We start from the raw sequence: 26,305 nt of genomic DNA on the forward strand, positions 1-26,305 counted from the left end.
AGGCACATTGACTCACCCTACAGAGCCTTATAAGTTGTGGCATTTTAATATGGGATGGCTGCTACTCCACTGGGGAAGCAATAACAAATCGTAGCTTGAAACTCCCCAACTAGTGTTTGTACCTGTGCATTTGTATTTATTTATCCATTAGCATCTGACATTTTATTGATTACTCTGTTTATTGTTCTGTCAAGGGCCTAGCAGAGATTCATGCTGAGTATAAGCAGGTATCCTTTAGCCCTTTGATTTGTATTATTTTCAGCTAGAGGTTTTTTGGATGTTTTACAGTTAATTGACATTTTGAGCTTCATTTACCGATGACAGTAAAAAGCTGTATTTAAATCTATATTTTAACATTTGGAGATGCTACTTTATGTAAAAGGCTTCACTAGCTTTGTCTAGCTGTGGTTTCCTGTAAGCACATCACACATCAGGGTAAATTGTCTGTTTTACTGTGGGCAAGTTCCTTTTATCAAAGCTGTCTGCGACACAGGAAGAAATATCAAACCTCCTCGGATCAGAGGCGAGGCTAATTGCCTCATGGGAGTATTTTTCAACAGAGTTGCCTCATCTATGGTGTTTGATTTATGATTCTTCCGATTAAGGGAATAGACACGTCATTTATTTGATATTTTATCTGATTTATTTGAATTTCTTTATTTCAATACTCGTTTGCTCATGTATCAATTTTCTTTGCATTTAAAGCCTGATTAAAGTGCAGCAGGGAGTCCTGAATGTAAGATTATCTGTTTTCATCTGGGAGAGAGATATGACAAGATCTCTGGAGATGTTGTTCAATCAAAAGAAATATCCCAAAGAAAAAAATAAAATAAACTCAAAGCATCTGTTAAGCACGACTTGAAGCACGATGAATCACATAATGTGAGTACAGAAAGCAAACAGAGGAGCATCTTCTCATCCCTTCAGGCATCAGTTCATCACACAAACCCACTTCTTTTTATCTGCATCCATTTGAGCACATGGCGAGTCCATAAGCTCAGTGTGTGTTTGTGTTGTTGGTACTGTCTGTCCAGCTGCTTCCACTGCTCCTCTTTGCACTCCCATGATGAGCACATCATGCAGTGTGCCTCTGTCATATCATCCCTCCCATCAACCCTCCTCATGTTAGAAGATTGATGAGGTTAGCCTTTGGGGAATTCTTGGAAGCGAGCTGCATCCCTCTGTAGTAATTCTTTTGGCTCATCATACACACACATTGCACACACTTAAACACACACACAGCATCCTCTCACATTCCTCTCTCTTCCACTCTCATCTCCCACCACCACCCCTGTCCCTCCCTCTCCTCCCTCGCTCTTCTCTTCCTCTGGCTTGGGCTCTCGCTGCCTCCCTCCAAAGCTGTTGTTACTGCTTCCCGCACATCATTCCACCGCGATGGAAATTAAATGAAGGTGGCTTAACGCAGCTAACACAGGCATGTAACCGGGGGGGAAGCTGCTCTGCCAGATCCTTTTCCATGGGCTGTGGATTTGCACTGCCAAGGCGAGGACACAGCAATCACTCAGCCATGCAGAAGCGCAGACAACAGGACTAATCTCTCCACCTGACTTGTGGAAGCTCCACTTTTTTTTTCCCCTGAATTATTTATTCCACACAGACGAAGACTGTTGGGACAATGGAGCCGGAGTGAAGTAGATGTTAGATTTGTAGCCTTGACTGCTGTCTCCTGTACACATGGATGTGTTCAGCTTTGTGAAGATGCCAAAGCTGTCAGGGTGAGTCCGTGTGTTTGCCTGCCTCAGTGTGTGTCACGTAGGTGGCGTCTTGTGTGTCAGGCACGACACCGAAAGCGACTATTCAGTTGGAATACTGGAATCACATGTTGATTAAAAATGCTGAGTTATCGATTGCTCAAGAGAGCAAGTTGTGCAGTCATGTATGATGGGAGATGAATAAGCGAGTGAGGGAGAAGGGAGAGGGGGTGTACGCATGGAGCTGATGCGGGGTTCATGTATTTAAGTTCACTAATGTCTTACACTGCCAGCAGCGGACGCGTTAGTTGCTTTATATGATTTGTGATGGTACGATGGTACAACATATGTAGTGTAACACTGCAAACATCCACTACATTGGTCTGATTTGAAATCATGTCAGTTAAAGGCTGAAAGGGGAATCAAGAACCAATTTACAGTTAAGTTTTGAGTCATTATGAAACATTATTTTTGGGGGACAAACACAAAATCTACACGAGTTAAAGAGCATGATCAGTCTCTGTTATTTGAATCATTACATATAGTGTTTATTTAATGAGGCCAGCAGAAGAATGAACACTGTCAGACAATTTTGGGATAAAAAGATTAAAATAACAACAAAACAGAAAAATAACCAAATCATGTAAGTTTAAAATGTCATTCTCACTGACTTAATTTGAAGGATTTTAGTGTAAGAGACTAAATGATGTGAACTTTGTGAAGTATATGTAAACTATATATATTTTTTTTTTTAAATCACTCCCCAGGAATTTGTCTATTTCCGGGGCAGACTCCTCACCTCATGCACCCATAGGTCTGCTAGATTGAGTTGGTGTGCCCCAGTGGACAGTAATCCTCCTAGAGGATTTGGCTCCATCAGAAACACCACACACCACTGGTGACAGGAACAGCTGATCATAAGAGGGAACTATGAAATTAGAAACTGTATGTGCTGAAGGTATACACATTTAGAACATTTAGATTCACTCATGAGCCATCAATAGAATACACCTGCATTTAAAGAATATTATTTGTAATATTTATTATGACATTTTAATTTATTAAAAGTATTTCACTTTTTATTTCATGATGTTTTTTTATTGCATGCAAATAAAAGTTTATTTTTAAAGTCGGCAGGTAGCAGTGACATTTCATCAGATAATAGGACCCTTGTTTGCCACTTAGTGTCCCTCCATGGCAGCATTTTGATGCGTCTCCCACTGGACCCCCAATGTCACTGCTCCTGTCACTGTTAATAACACCACACAGTGCTCTCCCTGATTATGCGCTACCACTGCTACACAGGCGTTTTTTGTGTGCGCGTGTGTGTGTGTGTGTGCGTGTGTGTGTGTGTGAGCATGTGTGTGTCCTCCCTCTCAGCTGCCAACAGGAATTTAAGTCAGCAGGATGCTGTTTTGCCAAGGCTGATGTTACACTTTACAGAGAGAGACTGTGTTTTTTTTAGAAATGTACTAAAAAGGGGAAGAGGTTTCCTTAATTGTCCCTTCCTCCTGACTTGATACACTCCCAGATGTGTCTGATGTAGGAGGAAAAAAGCTTTTGTTTTCTTCATTCTTTGTTGGGTTTAAATCTAACAAGCATTTCAGGGCGGTAGATTTTTCTTTTGTTAACCCTAACTCTGTTTCTTTGATTGTCAAAAAAACAGCTAGAAGTTTTGACCAGAGTAGTTTCAGTGTTAAAAGCTTTCCTTGTCAAACTTTCGCTTTAGCTTGAAGAGTGGCCACACTTTCTATCCCACAGGTGTCTGTCTGTAACAAAACTGTGGAGAGATTGAGCATGAACATCATGTATTAATAGAGAAAGAATGAACGGTCATGCAATGATTGCCTGACCCAATAAGGTTCATAAACTGTTTGTTTGTGTAGGCAATTTTAAAGCAGAATTTACAAAAGTTGTATATGATTTGTTCTTGTATGCAACTATTTTTAGTTGCCCTTATATAACGGATAGATGCGTTCATTAAATGCATGAATAGAAATGATTTTCTGGATGGTGAGATTTTTCCTCAGAGTTGAACACAGAGTTCTTTGCAGTTAAAGAAAATCGAGCCGGACTGCGCGACTTCAATCCTGACCGCGTTACTAAAAAAAATCTATTATGGGAGCAGTTGTTCATTATATTTTGCCTGCAAACTTTTTTTTTCGCACAGGAAATCACTGGTCCGGACACAAATTGATTAGCCTAAATGTTCATCAGAGTAGGCAAAGAGCAAAAGATCCGTCATTCTTTAGCTGTTTGCATCAGAAGCTCTGGTGGATCAGAAATGGCTCCAGGTCAGAAACGGGAGCCAGCTGGCTTGTGGACGAGGTCTCAGGCAACCATTTGTTTTGTTCTTTCCTTTAGAGCTTTTAGCATAAAGGCAGCGAGTAACACAATGAGGTGAAGGAGAATGAAAGTCCAGTTCAGTGCCCACGGGTTTAGTTCATCACTATATTTGGTTAATGTTTTACATAAAGCAATGTGGAGCGAAGGAGGCCTCGGGAAAATGCAGAGTAATAATGAAATCAGGATGAAAAACAGAAAATTCAGATGTCTTCCTTTTTTTTTGGAGGGGGGGGGGTCTATTTTTCTAAATCCTAATAAAAATTAGAAATTCCGCCTCAAGTGAAGAAGAGCTAACATTTAGTGTAATGAGAAATGTATGATATATTCCCTGTATATCTTGTTGTAAGTACTGCAGCAGACTATCAAGCAGTATTTCTTCAGTCAGATAATTGTGTTCAGCTGTTAAACAGGTAAACTAGAGTCAGGGGGGCTGTGAGGCTCAGTTACACTCTGCAAAATAGCAGCAGGATCGTAGTGGGTGGGCTGTTTCCCAGATGCGGTATTATTCCCACTCAGAGGAGATTAACTAACCAAAAAACCTTTCTATATAAAGGCAACAGAGAGCTGCTCAGGATAGTGCTGTTGCCCATGGCAACAATATCAGTGCTTCCAAAGACAAACACAGAAATGCAATATTCAGTTGGTATAATATGGGAAATAGACTCTTATTCTGAAGTGAGTGTTACTGTGTTCATTTCAATAAGACTGAGTATTAATTGGGTTGTCTAAATGTGTTTTTGTTTGCTTCATATGAAAGGGGTTTTTGTTCGATGCAATGTTACTGTAAGTGCATTAAAAAATCATGTAGTCATAGAATGGTAGAGCAGCATAACATTGAGAAATTGTTTCAGCATGCATAGCACAGCTTTGTATTTTTTGTAAATCCTTGATAGCATAGAATCAAAAGCAGAGCACAATATAAAAAAGCAGGTTGTACTATGTTCTATTAAACTGCCATATTGACCAAAGGATTAAAAGCGAGGTATGTCTCTGCCTGAGCCACTTCTCCACTGCACTCCACTTCCAGCCTCCTCCCGGGAGGTAGACACCTCATCTGCTGTCACTCGGCAGATTTCATATCCAAACAGAATCACATTAGTGGTGTGGCTCTGCATAAATGTCTCTGTTTAATTCAAGAGCTCAGAGAAAGCAGCATCACTGCCTCTTCAATATGTAAGACCTACTTGAAACACCTCACTCCCTGTCTCACTTGGAAAGGGACAATTATATTTTATTCTTATAATGGTAAAATAAAATGTAAACAAAGACTTGACAAGTCTGACTTATCACCAAGTGGCAACCTCTCACGTTGAAAAATGAAGCCAATGCAAAGTGCAAAAAAACTGCAGTTCCTTGAGTGTCCACTTGAGGCTGGCTCCAAAAGCCCCCGAAGGTATGTAACACCCCATGTTCAAATTCCTATTTTTACAGCAGAATTTAAACTTCTTTATTGCCTGGTACAAAAACCTATTTCGTTCTCAATAGTTCATGTCTGTACCAGCACACGCCGTATGAGGGTGTGAATATTTGTATAACTCATCCGTTAAGATTTTATGACGGATAAGAGTTATGCTTGACTAGGGGCCTGACTGATATGACTACAAGGAGGCAGGTTGTAGCTGTTCACCAGGAAGCTTAAGGCCTGCCTCAGCTCCACCTTCTTTCCTGTTTCTAGGTTGACATAGAGTTAGGATGAGACATTATTTTCAATACGGCGACCACCATCATTGGGCTTCAAAATTCCCCTAACTATTGGATGATATCATTGAGACAATGTCTATGTTTTAAACAGTCTATGCTTGTCACCCGCCCTTCATGCTCTGTATGCTCATGACTCTGTCCTTCTCCGCTCACGGTGAGGTTAAGAGAAGCAAAGAAACACGGTCTGGAGCGGACAATTTACCTCAGCTACAACCCACTTGCCACATTGAGAAAAGTCGGCCTACCATCGCCTGAAGAACATCAAACATGAAAGGACTCATGTCCCAGCAGGAGAAACTGGTCTGTTTATCTTCAGTGGACTTTTACTGTTACAGTGTCTTTGGTCTGCCTAAAAAATAAATCAGATACTGCATCTGATCCAGAACACTAAGACCAAGAGAATAGATCACATCACCCCAGTTATTAGGTCTTTACACTGGCTCCAATGTGTATCAAAGAACATATCTTAAATAGTTCTGTTGGTCTATAAAGCATTGAATGGTTTTGGGCCAAAATACATTCATGGCATTCTGATAAATAACATAACATCAAGACCACCCAGGTCATCTAGGACCAGTCTGCTCTCTGTCCCCAGAGTCAGAACCAAATATGTAGAATCAGCATTCAGTTTCTATGCTCCGTATATCTGGATCAAACTCCCAGAGAACTGCAGGTCTGCTGAAACTCTTGGTTCTTTTAAATCAAGGTTGAAGACTCATCTGTTTACAGCTGCCTTTTATTAAAGTATCTTCTCTTAATACCTATTTTAACTATGTATCACTAAACTGTAATGTTGACACTTTATCTGAAATCTATCTCATTATATCTTAGCTCCTGTCTTATTATATATTAGCTGTATATGTTGAATTTTGCTGTAATAACTTTTAAATAACCTATTTTTGAGATGTACTATATCAATATATTTTCCTTGTCTTGCCTCAGTACACAGTGGAAAAACAACAACAAGGAAATATCCTTAAATATTTATAAAATAAGATCTTCACATTTATTAAACTAAATGTTGCTCAATCGTAAAAAAGGATTTTAATATAGAAGCTCCTATGATGATGATTTATCCATCCATCCATCCATCCATCCATCAATCCATCTATCCATCCATCCATCATTCATCCATCCATCAAACCATCCATCCATCACCCATCCATCCATCATCCATCCATCCATCCATGCATCATCCATCCATCATCCATCTATCCATCATCCATCATCCATCCATCTATCCATCCATCAATCTATCCATCCATTCATCATCCATCATCCATCCATCTTCCATCATCCATCCATCCATCCATCCATCATCATCATCATCCATCCATCCATCATCCATCCATCTATCCATCTTTGTTTTATACATTTTAGTAAAACTTAAATTGATGCCAACACTTCTCAGAGGAAATACTTTTCTGAGTACCTTGTGGTACATTTTGTCTTCTTCAATAATTCTCAGTGTGAGGTGAATGTAGCAACCTGCTGTGGTTTCATATAGCCGACCCTAAAGGAGACTCTCTATGTAAATTATTCAACCAAACTGAGAGAGTGTCTACGTTGGAATGTCTGCTTCCCAGTTTAGCATTGCAGCTTGTATATAATGCGTAGTTAGTCGCTACATGTACAGGATTGCAGCCTTCACATCATAACGCTCCCCATGAACTCGCCTGTTTTCAGACAGACGAGAGGGAAAGTGAACTACTGTGATAAAGCATGGATCACTGTTCATGCAACTTTTATGAGGGCCTGCAAAGCGATCTTCTACCCATCTCCGACACAATTAAAACTTATATCTCTCAAATTAAAGTCACACTGAAGAAGTGGAGAGAAACTTCCACTGACTATTAAAATGAATATTTCAGGTGAAGAACCAGAAAATATCATGTTTTGAGTCCATGGTGTGTCCATGGTGTGCGTTACTGTGGTAGCATGAAGTTGTGAACATTCATTTCTATGAACTATGAGTCATTTTATTTACTCCCTTTCTTGTGATTGTCTGTTGAAGAAAGCTTTTTGCTTACTACTGAGTAGAAATGAAAGCCAAATCCAAAGAGAAACACACAAAGTCACCATGCATTTTGTAGATTAAGTGCAATTTGTCCTCGGAGAATTCCTTTTTATAATTTGCCTGCATCTTTGTGTCCTAATTGTCCTCGCTCTGACTCTTGGGTAACCTGTTTATGAATTGTGCAGCGTGGTTTGCCCACTTGGCGCTTGATTACTTAGTCCGATGTGACTGTGCAAGGCATCATTTATTAATGAAGGCTGTGGAAGATCAGTTTCACTGTCCACCAGCGGCTCAACCTTTTCAGCATCTCTTTGTGCCGGAGTGCCTCGACTCAATGGCATAACACAGCTCCCGCTTGCAGAGAAAAGAAATCAAAGATCACATTATCTATGACTGTGCTGTTAATACAGAGACTCTAAGGCCGAGGGACAGAAAATGGATTTTGGGGAACAATGTGTCAGTTCAGAAACATATTTTGAAGGTGAAGCGTCTGAATCTGTAAGTAAAAAATGCTTTAATACGTTGTAAATCTCTGCAGTAATGTCTTTGCTAAAGTGGTTTTCATGCACAAAAGATTACCATCGAGAAATACATATTTTTAAGCTAAAATTCTGGTGCCTTTGATGCATAACAACTCTTGACTTATTCGGGTAAATCTGCTACATCAAACATGTTAGCATGGGTGTTAACTTTATCCCAGAGGCTGAAATGGAGTGCACAAGTAGGACTCATCAATGGGGTGAACATTGCTCCAACAGTGCCAGACAGTATCCAGTTGTGTCCACACACATCATTTGAGCTGCAGGAAATGTGTTCTAAATATACTCCATGGAGGCCAGCTCCCAGCTAATGTACTGTGGGTCAAATAAATCCATATCCATGTGGAAACACTAATATCCCCCAAACACATGAGCATATTTGGAAAGAAATCCCATTGCATCCTGTGTTCGGGGACCAACTTCCAGATGTTGTATTGAATAGTAACATTTTCAGTTATTTTCTGAATTAAATATGATTCAATGCATCAGGTAGCACTTTGGTATGTTTCTTTGGTTAGTGGAGGTGAATACAATTCAGCTTAGGTTGCATTCATTTGCAGCCAAGTGCCTTACATTTCTCTCACGTTCTCTACGTCGTGATGACAAGTCGGCAATATTTTATTAATGTCTCATGAATGGACACGTGGGCTCATAGAGGCGCAGGCACACCCACACGGCAAACACACATACACACTCTCAGGGAGATACAAGCACAATTTATTATCATTGGTACAGTAACTGGGGAAACATTTAGAGGGAAAGAAAGAGGAGCTTTGAATAATGAATGTGAAGAGCCCTGTTACACGGCAGACAAGCCTTTGAAGTGACATAACTTACTTCAGAGCATCACCAGTGTGTAGACACAAAGACAGCGATAAAGGGACGACAAGGAGCTGTGGACAAAGACACAGACGAGAACTTGTTTTAACCAATTACAATTCTTCTGAATACCTGCAGCGCAACATAGCAGAGTTTAAAGGAAAAGTGGCCCCGATCGAGTTTTGTTGCTAAAATCTGAAAAATCAGCTGAAATGGACATTTCATACAAAACACGGAGTCATTGTTGTGTGAATGGTGGTTATAGCTGGTTGAATCGTCTGATAAACTTTATCAAATTGTCCTGGCATTGAGCGAATCAAATAAGCACTTTATAAGGAAATTCCTCTGAGCTCTTTTTTTTATATAAAGAATGTGCTGACATCTCAAAATAAAACCAATTTCATGCCCCTCAAAGCACAAGAGTGAGGCATGACAACTCCGCCTGTGTGTCCAGCTTATGTAATTAATTTGATTTGTATTCACTGAGTGAGCTGTAGCTATGGGACATTGTTTATCACGCTGGAATCTCTCATCACTTGAGTGGAATCGCCTCAGCCAACAACTCTTTTATTTCTATCATGATTTCAATATTATTCTAAAACTCTCTTGAGATCAGATTCACTGATGTTTCCAATAATGGAGCTCGGAGTGCTTTTGAATGAATCCAATTATTAAAATATAAAGATGCACGCTAAGTGTTTCCTCCCTTTCTCCCTCTGAAGCCACAGGACCAAATCCTCAGGCTGGCCGCCCCCATCAGGGACCTGGAGCTCTTCACAGGGACCCCCCAATGGCTGGGACATGGGCACCAATAGAGAGGGGCGTGACTGCTACATCAAGTGAGTGCCCTGTGTTTAAAGAAAACAGAGGGGGAGGCCTTTTCTTCATCCCAGATGTTTCAGACGTTTTGCCAACCTGTGATTATTCCAGCCACGTCACTGCCTCCACACTGTCTCCGTCTGTGCGCTCAGAATACTGATTGTGTGTTCCCTCCGCTGCTGCTGCGCACTCTACCCCTCTCTCTTTCTCTCCCTCTCTCTCTGCTCTCTCTCTCTCTCTCCCTCTCTCTCTGCTCTCTCTCTCTCTCTCACTCTGCTCTCTCTCACACACTCACACACCCACAGCCCTCCTCATGCAGTCTCCCAAATGCAGAAAAGAGCTTTTGGGAGAGTGTGTGTGCGCTGCTGCTGCAGCTGATGAAAGAAATCCACCTGTGTTTTCATGCGTGAGTCTGCGTGAGCCCTCAGAGGATGCGGGCTAATAGTGTTAGCAGCGTAATTGATCCTCTGTAATTGGCACTCCTGGATATCTGTACATGCAGGTAAAAGGAAACTCTCTCTTTATATACTGTTTGTGTGGGCATTTTCTGATGTAACAAGTGATTGTTTGCTTTTCTTTAATTTTCACACTTGAGATGTGTAAATTACAATCTCACTTGATCTGAAAATATTGCTGTGTTTACGAACCCTGTGACCACTAGAGACTGTTTTGTTGGTAGATTTTTTTGCACCTTTCATTTGTTCACACTTATATTCCATCCTATATATATATAATTGGAATTCAATGCCATGCAGTGTGTTTTGCTGTTTTGTGGAGGCATCTCTGTAATGTGAACAATATGTGTATATTTGCACGCAGATAGGAGGTGAACACTTGTCACACACGGGTTATAGCATGAGAAGCGTGATGTCAGAGGAGTTATATAAGAAGTAAGGAGCAGCGAAAGTGTTGGATGCAGAGCGTGCCTGGATGAGGCAGATCACGGAGGCTGTTTTGGCTCGAGCTGCAGCTTTCTAAATTTGACAAAGACTGGTGAACAATCGAACATCCACTCCTCTGACTGTTCACGGACATCTGAGTTGCTCAAGGCTTCAGGGGGCTTTCACTAAATTGTCGTATTTCTCAAAGGAACACATGTCTAGTCAGCGTGACAGGAGCACATGAATAAAGCAAGAGCCATTTAATATTTACAATGTGACACAAGGTTTTAAAAGAGATGTGATGCACTAGAGACTGCAGAGGAGATCTGTATCAATGCAGAGCAGATAGAGCAAGAGTTTCTGTTAAAGACTAAGCACGAGTGGGCGGAATAGCTTTATCTTTACAAAGTCAAGGAAAAAATCACAAAGATATCATTGTAAACTCATCGTTGGGACCATAAGAATGCCAAATAACGTAATCAAATATTTATAGGACTCAAAGAACACAGGCTTGAAAAAAAATCACAAGAGGAGTGACACAGCAAAAAAAAGATGGCAAGACAAACTGGCAGTGATTGCATAATTTTACCAAAACACTAGTTCCTGGAAGAACAAGTAAAACAGCCTCTGTAGTACCAACACATGTGAGCCATGTCAAAGCAGCCTTTTGAAATAAGAGTATCAGGATACTGCTTTTGGGAATGAGCTAACTTCATCCAAATGATGCTTTATAAAAACAGTCAGGCCAGATATTCTTTCCACTCGTTTTGGTTCATCTTGTTAACTGTAGGGCTCTAAGTGCAGCGTCTGATTGGCGTGCAGAGCGTTGTGGAGCTACAGTAGCAGCTAATGAGTATGATTAGGGACCATTAGATGCATGGCTGTCTGCACAATGGGAAAGCAGCCATGTTTAGCAGGTGGCCTTGCAGGGGAGGAGACAGCCCTCTTCCTGAATGCACAGGTCCATATGGTTTGGATTTGTGCACAATCTGTTTGGTCATGTCATTTCAGATATAAAACTAACCCAAACATTCTGAACAGAATGCGTTTCAGAAGTTCACTGTGCAGGTATCGTTGTTATTGGTTGATGTCTAAAGACTGTCAAAATGATTGCATCAAAGTTATATGAAGCAATTCCTTGTTTAAATGTTGGGTTGGTTTGAGAATCATAACTTGACAAGAGTGTGGACAAATCGGTTGACTTTAAAAGGCATTTAAGTAAATTATAGTATATTTCAGAATTTGTGTGCAGATTAAAAAAACAGTGATTATTGCTTTTTCACTCATGCACGCAGGCTTTGCTACTGAAATAATGTTGGTCATGAATAGAAGCGCGTCCTGATTTTTTTTTTTTTTCTGGGGTGACCCATGTAGGGCACCCACTCATGTTGGGAGAGCATGATGTCCATATGTGCACACATTGGAATTGCATTGATTTACATCTGAGGTGCAAATTGGTTTTCAGAAGGGTGGGGGGGGCATATTATGGATACGCCCCTGAACTTGATTTACTTAGAGCTCCTGTCAGGAGTCTTTAGCTGGTTATGAAAAAGACTAAAAATAATATACATGCCTCTTTATGACATACAAACGAAAGCCAAAAAGTATGATCTCTGAATGATGAATTTGGGGCTAGTTTGTGACATTGTAGAGCCAGTGATGACACATGACAAGGTCTGATAATGTAGCCTTAACCTAATTGGGAGCCATTTTCTTTAAATCATTCTTGAGTGTGTTTTTTTTCATATACTGTATGTCGTAAATCAACTAGTGTCAGCCAGTGTCAAGAATCCAGTTTTTTTTTTAATATGCAGCACTTCAGTTTGTTTTTCACACTTTGCTTGATGCTATTATATTACTGTGTAGAAGAAGAGTTGCACACAAATAGTTTGTAATATAAACATTATAGTGAGATCTCACTATAAAGCTTCAATGCATTCCACTTCAACATACTTGTATGCAGCAAACAGACTAGACGCTGTCTTAATCTTTTGATTACACCTTGATCTAAATGTGTTACCAATCTCACTAATGGAATACTCTGGGCGGTTTATTGTTTATGATGGAAACAAAGACGACAGTATCTTAATCACAGATAGATGTAATGTGGTGAATGAATAGTATCAATTACATAAGCTTGTGCAATTGTTTGAATTGAATCAGCAGCACATAATTAAAGAGGCATTTATTGAATTACCATAAAAACAACATCTCCTGCCAGCTGCTGTGCAAACAATATCTGCTGGAGTCAAGACAAAGATATGTTTTACTGGTTATGAAGAAAAGCTGTTCCATTGATACTTTTGCTAGATTTGATGTTCAACATAACTTTAGTCTAAGAGCAAGTTCACTGTTTTTTTTTTTTAAAGAAAGGTCTCTCTTGCTGCCTCCCTCACTGCTCTATGACAGAGAAAAAGAAACGAGTGGGAGGAGGGATAAGAACATTGTCCTAGTAATGGGAGGCACTGGGATTCATGTCTTTTGTCTTTTTTTAAAGAAACCTTCCAAAAGATGGAACTTAGCTTTAAAATCGCATACAATACAAGCCCTGGCTTTAAATCTTCAGCTGGTAGGAGGCAAATCATCATGTTGTGTCTTTAAGAAATGATTAAAGCTCCTTTTACATCAAACTCAGCTTAGATAGAAAGAGAGAGGCAGGGCTTCTATTTTGAAATACAAATATTTAAAAAAATATTAGCCTTATAAAATGTCTTAAATATTTATACTCCAAAGGGTATAAATACCTGTTCTAAATGATCTACTCACTCTCACAGCAGTGTAGTCATCTTTAAGTTGTTAGCTGGTCACAGCTTTTATATTAGATTTGCTAACAAAAAGAGTAAAAATAAAATTGGTTTTGTGGTTTGAAACTGGCCCCTCTTCATACTGTCAAACACTACGTTATTCAATGCTTGTTTAAAATCTCCCTTAGACGGCAGGTTATTTAGAGTTAGAATTAGTCAAACAACTGCATGAAGCCTGATCAACCTTATTAAGTGTTTTTAGTTTCAAGGTTTATGTACATGGGAGAATGTTTCAGCACTGTATTGTACTTCTTTCTCTCTGGCTTTGTTTATTTAACCCTAAATGTTTTGTGCCGGTAAGAAGTTAAAGAATGGTTGAAAATGATTTCAATGGAGGTGCCATGTTGAAAGAAATATGGATTTAGATCATCATTTTTTATATTGACTAACTAAGTTCAAACATAGGATTTAAGTAACAGGCTCTGTTCTGAGTCTGTTCCACACTCGAGCTTCGTGCTGTAGACGTCTGCACCACTCTCCAAACAATGAAGAATTGGCAGGTTGATTTAAAGTCAGTGGTTTCAAACTGGCTGTTTTATTGTCTTTCTTGTTATCCTGTCTTTTACTTTTAAAAGGCTGAGCACTCGATTCCAACATTTAATATCTCCATTTCAAATCTCAGTTCTCTGTTAAGCTCCATGAAATAGCTTAACAAAGAGTGGGTTCACTTCTAGTTCAGCATTGGCATTTGCACAAAAACATAAAAGCCTGAAGTAACCCTATATAATCATTCTGTCCGTCCTGTCATCTTTCATTGCGTCTGTTTAGCAGCTGCATTTAACATCCCGATGACAGATCACATGATTTGTTTTCTTCCTGCTTTTAGCTCTGGGAAAGAATTGTTGAATCCTCCTCCAACATATCAGTTGACTGTCACTAATCTTTAAACATCTTGTTTGTTTTTTTCATAGCATCGGGCTTGCGATTGACAGATCTCACTGTGTCTTTGTGCCACGTAAGATAAATTGTTAGTATTTAGTGTTGAACAGTACATGTGTCAGGAGTAACTGTGAATTACACACTGTCTGCCCACGGCTTTAATTAACCAACATTGTTGGCACCATACGGAGCTGCTGCTGTTGCTTCTGCAGCCAGAGGGAGTGAAGGAACACTGCAGAAACTCTGATCACAGACACTTTGTTTACAGGCTTTCAGCTCAGGAAAACATTTTTAAAAAAGATTGATCAGGGTGGAAATGGTTCACAGCAGAGTCTAGCAGCCAGCTAGATTTCAGGAGTCTAAGTTTTCAGAAAGAAACCTCAAACTTCTAAACTTCAGTCACGAGTGTCTTCAAAGACACACAACTCTCTGCATTCTATCTGTCCACGTGTTTATCAGTGTGGCAGGGTAAACATCTGTTCCGTAACACGACTGTGTGAATGAAAACTGTAACTGCTTCCTGCTAGAGCACACAGGGAATTTCTGTGGTAGTGGTAGAACAATACAAACATTTGAGCTTGATTACCATCGCCCACATGAAGCACTAGTTCCTTATTTCAAAACACTAGTTGGAATCCTGTCTCTAAATATTTTGAGGATTTAGGTAACAACCCAAAACTCTTTACAGAGGAGAAGTTTTAGTTAGTGCTGTCCTTCTTATTAACATTTTTTGTCCAGCTTTCTCCAGACTGCTTCACAGTCTTGGCTTCTAAAACCATCATTCTTTAAATGGTTTTTCAAATTCAGCCAGCACTTAAAACAACTGAGCTGCAACTCACAATTGTTTGTATTATTAATAATTCTGCATGTTATCATCCATCCAGTGTAATAATAAATATAATACATTTGTTTTCTAAAAACTCAAAGTGTATGTGTACTTGTGTAGGCAAATGCTGTGGGTCTGTCTGTAGGGGGCGTCCTAGAACCTGAAATGAGTGAGGAAGAAAAGTTGAAGATAACAAGACGAAAAAAGAGGGAAAAAAGTGTTTATCTTTCACCTAATGTTATTTTATCTAATCTAATTTTCATGCTATTATTCAGTAATACAACAAAAGAATCCAAGAAAACATAACTTCATCAAAAAGGCTCTATTCTCTTTCTCCCTGCTCAACCTGACGCATCACAACACCGCTGCTCGTTACCTGCTCTTTGTGGGGGAGGAGTTCAGACGAGTTATGAGAAGTGAGCGACACTGATAAATATCAGGTTTAAATAAAGAAAAGACAGTTTTCTGTGTAGTGCATGAATACTGTGATTGATGGTGGAATTGGTTGCACCAGCTAAATTCTTGCCTAGGGCACCAAGTGGGTTAGGGCTGGCCCTGTAAATCATTAAATAAATTCCTCTACAAACCCCTCACAAGGCACGGCTGTCTTAGCAGGTCGTGCTCCATGTACTGTATGGAGACAATCATCCTCCAAGCGGGTGGCCTGGGTTCAAGTCTGACCTGTCGCTCCTTTCCTACATGACATTCCTCACTCTCTCTCCTGATTTCCGATGGTACATTTTCAACTTTACGTTACAACGAAAGGCAAAAAGCCCCCCAAAAAATCTTTTCAAAAACCAAATACTTCACAAGTTCCCTGTGCCTTTGATGATGTATGTATTGTCTTAAACAACAACAAAGACTCCAGTAGTGAAATAAATGATATCTTAGATATACTGAAGATTTTGCTTTAATTTGCCTTTAGGTTTGAGGTAATGATCAAAATATTTTCTGTCTATTTTTGGCCAACTTTTCGTTGTTGTACAACTCATCATGTCTTCATCTTCTTGAAATTTCCCAAATAAATAAATAAATAAAAACAAATACCACATTTAAATGCCTTAAACATGCCAGTTTACTGAAAACATAAGCAAAACCGTGGACTCATTTCCATTCGATCTTTCATGTCCATTTTGCCCACAGCCACGTCTCCCAGAGCAGCTCCCTGGAGGAGGTTCGTCTAGACGGGGACAAGTTTGTGCCACCAACACCCCGGAATGTGGAGATGAGACGGGACCCGGTGCTTGGCTTTGGATTCGTGGCAGGCAGTGAGAAACCTGTTGTGGTTCGCTCAGTCACACCAGGTAAAGAGCCCCTCAGCTGTATGCACTGAACTCTAATATCACAGTGACTCATCCGATCCATGGCCATTATCAACACATTCCCCGAAGGAGATGTTATCCTCCTTAAAATGTAGCGAGTAAGAAGACATGAAAACTCACTCAGGCTGCGCTTTACGTCGATGATTCATTGATTTTAACAGCACTCAATGAGTAAGCATTCATTGGAGCCTTAAGCCATTAGACAGGAGTCAAGAAAATCTAAGAAAAATGGTGTCACTGTGCAACATTTGTAGCACTTAACCTGTGTTTGGTGTGCATTTGCAGGGGGTCCATCAGAAGGGAAGCTGATCCCGGGGGACGAGATCATCATGATTAATGATGAGCCAGTCAGCTCAGCTCCCAGGGAGAGGGTCATCGACCTTGTCAGGTATGACAACACACTAAGGTGAGATGACATTTACCTGCTGTTACTCCTCTTGTTTATAATGAAACAAAGGGTTTTTTATTGTCTCACCACATTCAATCAAAGTTGATCTAACTTTGCTTTTTTGACTCAGAAAAGACCAAGGCCTCATTCAATAAGAATTACTTGCAGCTGCTAATAGCTCTAAAATTGCGCCTCAAAACTAAACTTCTAAACTTCTATTTCACAAAGCCTGTAGCGTGAATGATATTCATGCTCCCTGAAGTTGTGCTGCTGCGTGCAGCTTGCTCCTTGCTTTGCGTCTGAATATGGAGAGAAGCTGTCTGCCTCCTTCCCCAGCACAGAGCTCTGCTCTCATTTTGTCCTCATCATGATGATGGGGGGGAGGGAAAACTTGAGGCAGACAGAGGCCAAACTCAAAAAAAGAATATGAGTTTCTCAGTTTGAAACAAAGCTTTCTCCCTGAAAGGGGTGAGCAATACGAAGAAAAACAACAACAATCTTATGCTCATCATGTGTAACGGCTCCAGACCTCTGCACACATGTGGATGAAGTGTCAAGCAGCTGACAGATTTAACCACTGGTTCTATTAATAATCATAATGTAAATGTATCATCTAAAGATTATTTACAGATTCTGTGTATGTCATACAGAGGTAGTATTATTTTCCTGATCACTGGATACTTTTTTAATAAATACTGTACATGGTTACTATGTTACTGTGGCACAGGTACATACTCTCAGACGGTCATTTATTTCACTCTAACAGCGTATGGCTGTTAGTACCAGTGTTTATGAGACACTTTTTGCAAAGAGGCTGATTTGCCTAGAAAGGGGGCAAATGTTTCTCCTGACAGCATCATGGTTCATTTCAATATGTGCAAACATGACTCCACAGTTCATTATGGAGCATTTAACTCTGCGTGTTTGTGAATTAAACACCGTCCTTTTGACTCATTTGTAAGGGTTTAGCGGGCGCAAAAGCTAGGTTATTATAGGTACGGCTTGTGATTGCTGGATTGGACTAATAGAACCATGTCCTATGTGTATAGCCAAACATTTCTGCTGCTTTTGTTTTGTGTCACCACCCACCCCATTTACTGTAATTTAGCTGTATGCTGCTGTTGATGCTTCTCCATGTGTCTCATTAGATTAATATCAGTGACACAGCTGAGTGGCTGGCTGAGATCTGGTCCTCGTGTGACCTGTGCTGCAGTCTGTAAACATTCATTAGTGCAGGGAAAAGTGCCCATGTGGCCTCTTCTTCACAGCTCCCGAGGCCTTGTGATGGATCTCGGCAGGAAATCTCTGCACTATGTTCTTCCTGCTGTGGTCCCACATGAGCATTTTTGGGACGCTTTTTTTTTTTATTCAATTTTACACCAAAAACTAAATCTAAAATTAAAAGTATTTTTTTTTTTTGTGTGTGTTTCTTGCAGGAGCTGCAAAGAGTCCATATTGTTGACTGTTGTTCAGCCATACCCAGTAAGTTTCTCCATCTCGATGAATGAAACAAAGTGCATTCCAATAGGATGCTTGTGTGTCTCTGGAGGGGATTAGTCTGTTGACTCCACGAAAGCAAGTCATTAATCATGCCATATGTTTGTGCTGGCACTGTATCAGTAGTGCCTTAGCTGAGTGTTAAGAGTCCCCACTAACTTGAAGGGAGTTCATGCTGCAGTCCTTCCAAGTCGTCTCATGTCGTAGCGTCAGAGCCTCGCAGGACCTAAGATGAACCTGCCATCAACACTTAGGGTCACAGAGCATCAGATGTGATGAATGCAAACTGCCAGGAGCCTTTATATGCTTACTATAATTTAGCAGAAATTAGAAAGAAAGCAACAAACATACTGCTTCTGGAGCGACAGAAATCTGATCATTCTCTCTACAAAGTGACTGAAATTTAAGTGTCTTACTTCAATGATGCAACATTTGCTATAACTTGAAAATGTAAGGTGTAAACGCATCTGTTGATTGTGTGTTTTAATTCACCTTTTTTCAATGTCAGAGTGTTTCAGTGGACCTGAAAAAAATCACTTCACAAAGAAAATTGAATAAGGGTTTGATTTGTATAAAATAAGGTTGATGTATTCCACAATAGAGGAATAAGATGCAGCCTGTAATTGCCTCTGTTTACCAATGCCTCGATGACACAGCAAAGCAGTGAGGCGTTGCTCCCTCTCATGCCCTTGCACTGAGCCACCTTAATTCTATCAGCACTGAGTGGAGATTTTTTTTTTTTCAGAAAGGGAACATGTCCTTGAAATGTGTGAGGGTGAGAGAAACATAGCGTCACTCTGTCCTGATTGTCCTTTTAATCTTTTTTTTGTCTTCTTTCATTTCAAAAGTCTCCAAAATCAGCATTCATAAGCGCAGCCAAAAAGGCCAAGTTAAAGACGAATCCTGTTAAAGTACGCTTTGCTGAGGAGGTCATCATCAATGGCCAGGTTCCCGTAAGTCACACACTGATTAATTCTGTACACATCAAGGCTACGATCAGAAGACAACAGCAGCAGGCTTAAACTCCTAAAGCTCTAAAATCAAGGAACTCAGAAATCAAGAACTGTAAAATGATGACACACATGAGCACTAAATGCACCTCCCCCTTCTTCTTATTTATTCTCTTACATCATCAGGATGTAAGAGTATGTGAGTATGATTGACAGAAAAAAAAGGGGGCTCTCTCACACAGAGCTACAACAAAGAAGAGGGACTATCTATCAGGCAGTCATATCCTCTGAATACAAAGGGCAGCTTTATAGAGACCATAAAACAAGAAGGTGATAATTGAGGAAGAGCTTTGAGTGTATTTTTTACTTCTATTTTTGAACATTAAAAACTTACAACAGGTCACTAACATGTTTAAATTTGATGAGACTATCTAAACAGTTTCTGTCTCTGTTTAAATCAAAGCTTTAGTCGTGTAGGAGAGCCTCACTTAGCATGTTGAATTGAAGCATATAACCTGTCCACATGTCTCAAGCTTTAAATACGATCCACTCAACAGCATCTTAACGCTCACTCATTTACATGATATGCTGATTGTTTTATTGTGGGGGGAAAAAAAGTGTCAGTATCAAAAATGTGGTTTCACAGGGCGCTTATGTGTCAAATTATTTCCTGGCTGCCTGCAGTAACTGTCTCCTGCTGTCACTGTGGGAAAAAAACAACAACAACCTGTCAAATAGTAGCTAATAGAGGCGCTAGTAGGTGGATTTTGTAACCTGCAGAGCTGGGCTAGCTGTTTTTCCACCTGCTAAATGTCTTCTCCTGTCGCCTTGTTCAATAAAAAACTACAGTGAACTCTCAGTTAGAAAAAGTAATTTTGGTAATGACATGATTTTGTTTCATCCTAAAGGAAACGGTGAAGGACAACTCGCTTCTTTTTATGCCAAATGTGCTGAAGGTGTACCTGGAGAACGGGCAAACTAAATCATTTAAATTTGACAGCAACACATCCATTAAGGTATGTGATTAAAACAACATGCTTCACTATTCAGCTGCACACTTTAAGTAACCAAACATTGCATACATTATAAAGTGGTAATTACTTTCTGACTATGGCCTTCAGTACCTACAGTATGCTTACTATGTACATTTAATACACATTATTTATATATTTTTTAACTCTGCAGTGGAAATTCAGATCATATGTTAAATAGTGTGTGCGTGTGTGGGAAAGGATTTACTGTTATGGCATTGAGCCGGGCACAAGCAGGATGCTGCATGTGCACATTTCTGGTGTTAGATTAACTCTGACTTTGTCTTTTTGGAAGGATGTCATCTTGACCCTGCAAGAAAAGCTATCCATTAAAAGCATCGAGCACTTCTCCCTGATGCTGGAACAAAGAGCGGAGGGATCTGCCAGCAAACTCATGCTCCTACATGAGCAGGAGATGCTAACTCAGGTGAGCCCGTGCTTTTTGCCTTCTACAAGACAGAGGGAAAGGCATTTGAATAATACATGGTAATAAGACAAATAAGACTTGATGGTAGAAACAGAAAAGGGGTACAAACTGTTTTTATCTTCAGGATACATACCGGTGTATTTATAGAACATGAGGAATGTTAAAGCCTAGTTTTACTTTTGGGAAGAGTGCTTATCCACTTTCCTGTCAAGAGTGATAAAATATTGATACACATCAAGAAAATCACTACTGCTTAATTTTACTCTCCAGTTTCTGTATGCTTAGGTCACTAGAGATGAAATATGATAGTTCATCTTACAGAGGCTGGTACCTGGATTGTTTCATACCTTGGAAAAACAGCTATGCTAGCTTTATCTAGTTTCAGGGCTTGATGCAAAATATCTTTCTCCTGGCTTAAAAGGAAAAATACTCTAATTGGCCACAATGTCTATCTATTCCATAACTGTCAAAGAGGTACATCATGACAAGATACCTAAAGTAGCATGTCAAGCTCTGTTCCTGCCCATCTTAAGAAAGAATTCTTGGAAATGGGTGAGGACTAAAAAATGAATTAGTAGAATGCTTGACTGATGTGACCCTCCTTATCTTCAGGTGACACAGAGGCCGGGGTCACACAAGATGAAGTGCTTCTTTCGCATCACTTTTGTCCCAAAGGACCCCGTGGAGCTGCTCAGGAGGGATGCAGTGGCTTTTGAGTACCTTTATGTCCAGGTGGATATCAGGAAATACATAAAATATGCATGCACATTTCTGCTAAAAGTTTTAAGGAAACAGAGTATGAAGACTTTCTCTTTCATAACGACGGTAGCTAACGAGCGCTTTCTGTAAGTGTGAAGTTGTCTTGAGTTTTGTGATGAGAAAAGTAACTCAAGTGTAACCTCCTCCTGTCCTCTCTCTCTCTCTCTCCGGCTCCTCCAGAGCTGTAATGATGTGGTACTGGAGCGATTTGGGTCAGAGCTGAAATACGACACGGCTCTCCATCTGGCCGCCCTGCAAATGTATATTCTAACCATCAATACCAAGCAGTCCCAGAAAGTTTCCCTCAAGTATATTGAGTAAGTAGATTGAATTTCAGGCAGAGCTATGCAGACTGGAATCTAAGTATTGAAGATTTTGTTGCCTCTAATGACTTGGTCCAGCTATAGAGGACACGATGGAGTCTGGAGTAACATCATCAAAAAGCAATGAGTTCACTGTGTTCTACTACAGAATATACATCCCTGCTTGTTAGTTAATGATTCTTGGTGTATCCTGTCAGAAAATCCATGAAGCACCTCTGGGTGAAGGAAATCGATTACCAATCAAGAATGATGACTTGACTGTTTTTCATAGTGATCCAGCCACATTCTCTTATCTTTGTGAATTGTGCCTCTGCAGGAAGGAGTGGGGTCTGGCCTTGTTCCTGCCTCCTGCCGTGTTGTCCAGCATGAAAGAGAAGAACATCAAAAAAGCCCTCACTCACATCCTCAAAACCAACCAGAACCTGGTGCCGCCCGGTAAAAAGGTAGCTGTTTCTTTCTTCTTCTCTTTTCTTCTTCTCTCTGTGTTTGTGTGGCTCTCCATCTCTATGTGCCTGACTCAACATCTGAAAAGACTCTTGACTATCACCTAGTGGACTGTTGCATTTTAAAATAACTGTGGCTGGCTTCTTGAAAAGAAACTGCTGCATCTCAGTTGAAGGTTACTTGAGCTTGTCTCCTGTCTTACGTCTCTTTCTTCTTCATATTACAGCTGACTGCCCTGCAAGCAAAGGTCCATTATCTGAAGTATCTCAGTGATCTGAGGCTGTATGGAGGACGGGTGTTTAAATCAATACTTGTTGTGAGTGAAACCATCTTGCTATCTCACATTTTATAAGTAGAGAGCGACTTGAAAAAATATCACATGCTCATTGTCATGCTGGACTCTCTGCTCCTCTTCACAGCAAGGCGAGAAGCACACAGAGGTGACGTTGCTGGTCGGGCCCAAATATGGCATCAGCCATGTGATTAATACCAAAACAAATCTGGTGGCACTTCTGGCTGATTTCAGTCATGTGAACCGGATTGAAATGTACACAGAAGATGAGAACAGGGTCAGAGTGGAACTACATGTTCTGGACGTAAAGGTTAATAATCATTCCACTTTTTTTTTTAAAAGGAATAACACATGCTGACTGGTTTTATGCATATTTTCTGTATTTTTCTAACAGCAACACGTCTGTTCAGCAGTCATCACAGTCTCATTCTATAGTTCCCAATTTTCTTTGTCCTCATTGTCCTCTTATCTTCCTCTTTCACAGCCCATCACTCTCTTAATGGAGTCCGTTGATGCGATGAATCTGGCCTGTTTGACTGCCGGCTACTACAGATTACTGGTGGACTCTCGGCGTTCCATCTTCAATGTGGCCAAAAACACAGATGGTATGAAGAAGAGTACATCTGAAACACAGGATGACTCATCAGAAAGTGTTTGTGCATTTTTCACATTTCTGCTTCCTCTTTGCAGGCCATGCAGCAAGAATAAAGCAGAACTACCAGGCCATCGAGTGTACATACAGCACACCCCACAAAGGACCCGATGAGCGGAACATCCAGAGGTGTAGCCAAGATTACTCTGACCAAGAGTTTGAATACCTCGACCACGGGAGGTGTGAAAGCCAACCGGTCTATGTAACCGAGATCCACCAGGTCCAGCACTCGATGCACATGGCAGAGAGAGCCGAGTGCTGCAGGGTCCCCTACACCCAGACTTACCTCAATGTCCCAAGGCCCAAACCCCAAGACTCTTCCAGGGGTGCAAAGGTCTCCTTTATATTTGGAGACCCTCCCTTAGACGGTGTAAACCCCCAGAATCTGGGTTACCAGAGACTGATGGATGATAGCCCAGAGATTCTAGACAATCACAGCCCCATGTACAGGCGACTGGAGGAGGACTATAAGATGATGGATGCCATAGAGGAGGGGGACGGGTATAACTACTCTACCAAAATCTTTGGCACCACTGAGTGCATCGAGGAGCCGCTGCTGCACGATATCTGCTACGCCGAGACGACCGATGACGCAGAAGACGAGGATGACATCAGCTGTGAGGAGGACGTGGTGATGAGTGACATTGACAAGCCCATGTTACTCTCACTCTCGGGGTCCAGCGATGACATCATCGACTTGACCTCCCTCCCTCCCCCGCCGGAGGGTAATGACGAGGAGGACAATGACGTGCTGCTGCACTCTCTTAACCTGGCCATCGCTGCTCCTCCTCCCGGCTTCAGGGACAGCTCGGATGAGGAAGAGCAGCAGGGGGCCAGGGCCCGGGCCAAGGGGGCCTGCAATGACATCCCGGTGTCTCTTATAGATTCAGTGCCCACGCACAGAGCAGGGGGCCATGGGGAGCCTCTGAATGATGCGGTGGTGTCCACCTTACAGGCCCTCGAGGCTCTCGCTGCATCGGAGGAACAGAGTCCGGCACAGTCAGAGAGTAGCACAGGTTCTCCTTACACTATTGTAACGTTCATACATTAACACCACACGTGTTCCAGCCATTCATTTTTCATTTGTTGTTCTTTATTTTATTTTTTGCAATAAAGCCCATTATGTTCTATGTTTCCATTTGTTTGAGTATTTCTTCATTCACTTTAGCACATAATCATTTGTTCATTACTGCATCATTCACTTTAATTTCCATTTGTTGTTGTTGTTTTGTGTTTCATTTTGTTTGTTTTCTCATATGCACACTGCACAATGTTAGATCTCTGCTGCAACACATACTCAAGCCATTTATAACATGTTCATTTTAAGTATTTGAGCGTTGTTCCCTATTTTATATTTAAACTTAAATTTTATTTTGGAGTATATTGACTTTTTTTACTGTCAATTTAATAAAACAGTGTTCACTCCTTATTCCTAGGCCAAATGTTGTCATTACCAATAGCTGAGTACAATAGCTTAGTGCCTTTATGTGCCATTAGTCAAGTTATTAATGGAACTAAAATTTGTCATGTACAATATTAAACATAAATGTTGCCATTTGATGAATTGTACCAGACTTTGTTTACAGCTAATTACAATTAATGATTGTTTACTATTGTTCAGTTAATGACTGTTTGTCTCTCTGTGATACACAGGTGTAGAAATCTCACGAGCATTTAGTCCTGACTCCTCAGATTCTGGCAACGAGACAAATTCCTCTGAGATGACAGAGAGCTCGGAGCTGGCCACTGCTCAGAGACACTCAGACAACCACCTGAGGCTGCATGTGGCTATGACAGAAGGATACCATGCCGTAAACGATGACAAGAGAGAGGGCACTGCGGCCGGCGGAGGTGGTGTAGGAGCTATGCAGTACAATCCCCAGGAGCATCAGGAGGAGGAGGCAAAGTCATCCGCTGTTTCCTCCTCTCAGATCTTTCACTCAGACGGCGGGGAAATGGAGCCAGAGACAATGGAAATCAAATCAGTCAGTGAATACTTCACCAAGATGCACATGGACTCAGTAATGAGCAGACAGAGAGGGAAACAGAGGGAGGCAGAGAGCAGAGTCCAAGGAGAAACCTGTGAATCCTCTGACAGGTCTCACACGACGTCTCAGGACTCAGCTAAAGGGGAGCCCCCTCATCTTGTGGGAAAGTATAACGCTTTCACTGTGAGGGATTCCTATTACATGAATCAACTTGATCTGGGGCGAACGCACTTTGACAGGCATCAAAAATGGCAGCAGAGAGCGCCTGGAAACAAAATGGCAGAAAATGTGTCCACAGAATGTGTGCATGACTCACAAGCTGCCAACGCACAAAGGTTGATAGTAAAAGGAGAGAAACAAGACTCGGATGAAAGAGGCCAACAGTTAGATGCACACGCTCGCTCCCCGTCCAGGGGGCCTGCAGAGGGGGATGCTCCCTCCCAAGTGAACGAGCAGCTACAAATTAAGACTCAACCGTCGGAGCAAGACGTCACGCGACTACACGAATACCACTTGAGCAAGCGCATGTCATCGATACAGAGTGAAGGCGTTCATTCTCTCCAAAGTTCACAATGTTCCTCTATAGACGCTGGTTGTAGCACAGGCAGCAGCAGCTGCGTCACTCCCATGGATTCTCCCCTTTGTGCAACAGACAATATGCACGTTCTGTCAGAGTCATCGCTCAAGGGACTGACTTATGGAACTGCTGAAGAGAGGGCGTACGGGCCCCCGGGTCAAGGGAAGCTGGGTCATCCCATAGACCCCACCCTGCTGAGGAAGATTCATGCAGCTACCAGTGCAGAGCCGGGGTTACGCGTGACAGGGGAAGGCATACACAGAATGCCAAAGATAAAAGAAACCACAGGTAAAACTAAACAGTAGGGTGCTC

At 41.1% G+C, this 26,305-nt stretch overlaps 1 protein-coding gene and 1 long non-coding RNA gene across 6 annotated transcripts in view; one reads left to right on the forward strand and one right to left on the reverse strand.

Annotated features, from left to right (window-relative positions):
- Positions 1–26,305, reverse strand: part of LOC136181249 (uncharacterized) — a 47,490-nt gene that overhangs the window by 6,848 nt on the left and 14,337 nt on the right. The window lies entirely within an intron of this gene.
- Positions 1–26,305, forward strand: part of frmpd4 (FERM and PDZ domain containing 4) — a 32,813-nt gene that overhangs the window by 3,234 nt on the left and 3,274 nt on the right. The window contains exons 1-16 of one of the 5 annotated variants that reach the window (XM_065961881.1): positions 1,484–1,736; positions 9,857–9,973; positions 16,487–16,647; positions 16,951–17,071; positions 18,490–18,535; positions 19,399–19,503; positions 20,409–20,516; positions 20,827–20,958; positions 21,571–21,690; positions 21,898–22,034; positions 22,357–22,483; positions 22,711–22,800; positions 22,904–23,086; positions 23,261–23,381; positions 23,467–24,444; positions 25,082–26,281. In XM_065961881.1, the coding sequence (XP_065817953.1) occupies positions 1,696–1,736; positions 9,857–9,973; positions 16,487–16,647; positions 16,951–17,071; positions 18,490–18,535; positions 19,399–19,503; positions 20,409–20,516; positions 20,827–20,958; positions 21,571–21,690; positions 21,898–22,034; positions 22,357–22,483; positions 22,711–22,800; positions 22,904–23,086; positions 23,261–23,381; positions 23,467–24,444; positions 25,082–26,281 (3,787 nt within the window). In that variant the 5' untranslated portion in view covers positions 1,484–1,695. Of the gene's footprint in view, positions 1–1,483; positions 1,737–9,856; positions 9,974–10,311; positions 10,456–16,486; positions 16,648–16,950; positions 17,072–18,489; positions 18,536–19,398; positions 19,504–20,408; positions 20,517–20,826; positions 20,959–21,570; positions 21,691–21,897; positions 22,035–22,356; positions 22,484–22,710; positions 22,801–22,903; positions 23,087–23,260; positions 23,382–23,466; positions 24,445–25,081; positions 26,282–26,305 lie in introns of those variants that run through there. The other 4 variants (XM_020634482.3, XM_065961880.1, XM_065961882.1 and 1 more) reach the window with 4 other exon arrangements.

The sequence above is a fragment of the Labrus bergylta genome, chromosome 13, assembly GCF_963930695.1.
Source record: "Labrus bergylta chromosome 13, fLabBer1.1, whole genome shotgun sequence".
Classification (NCBI taxonomy): Eukaryota; Metazoa; Chordata; class Actinopteri; order Labriformes; family Labridae; genus Labrus; species Labrus bergylta.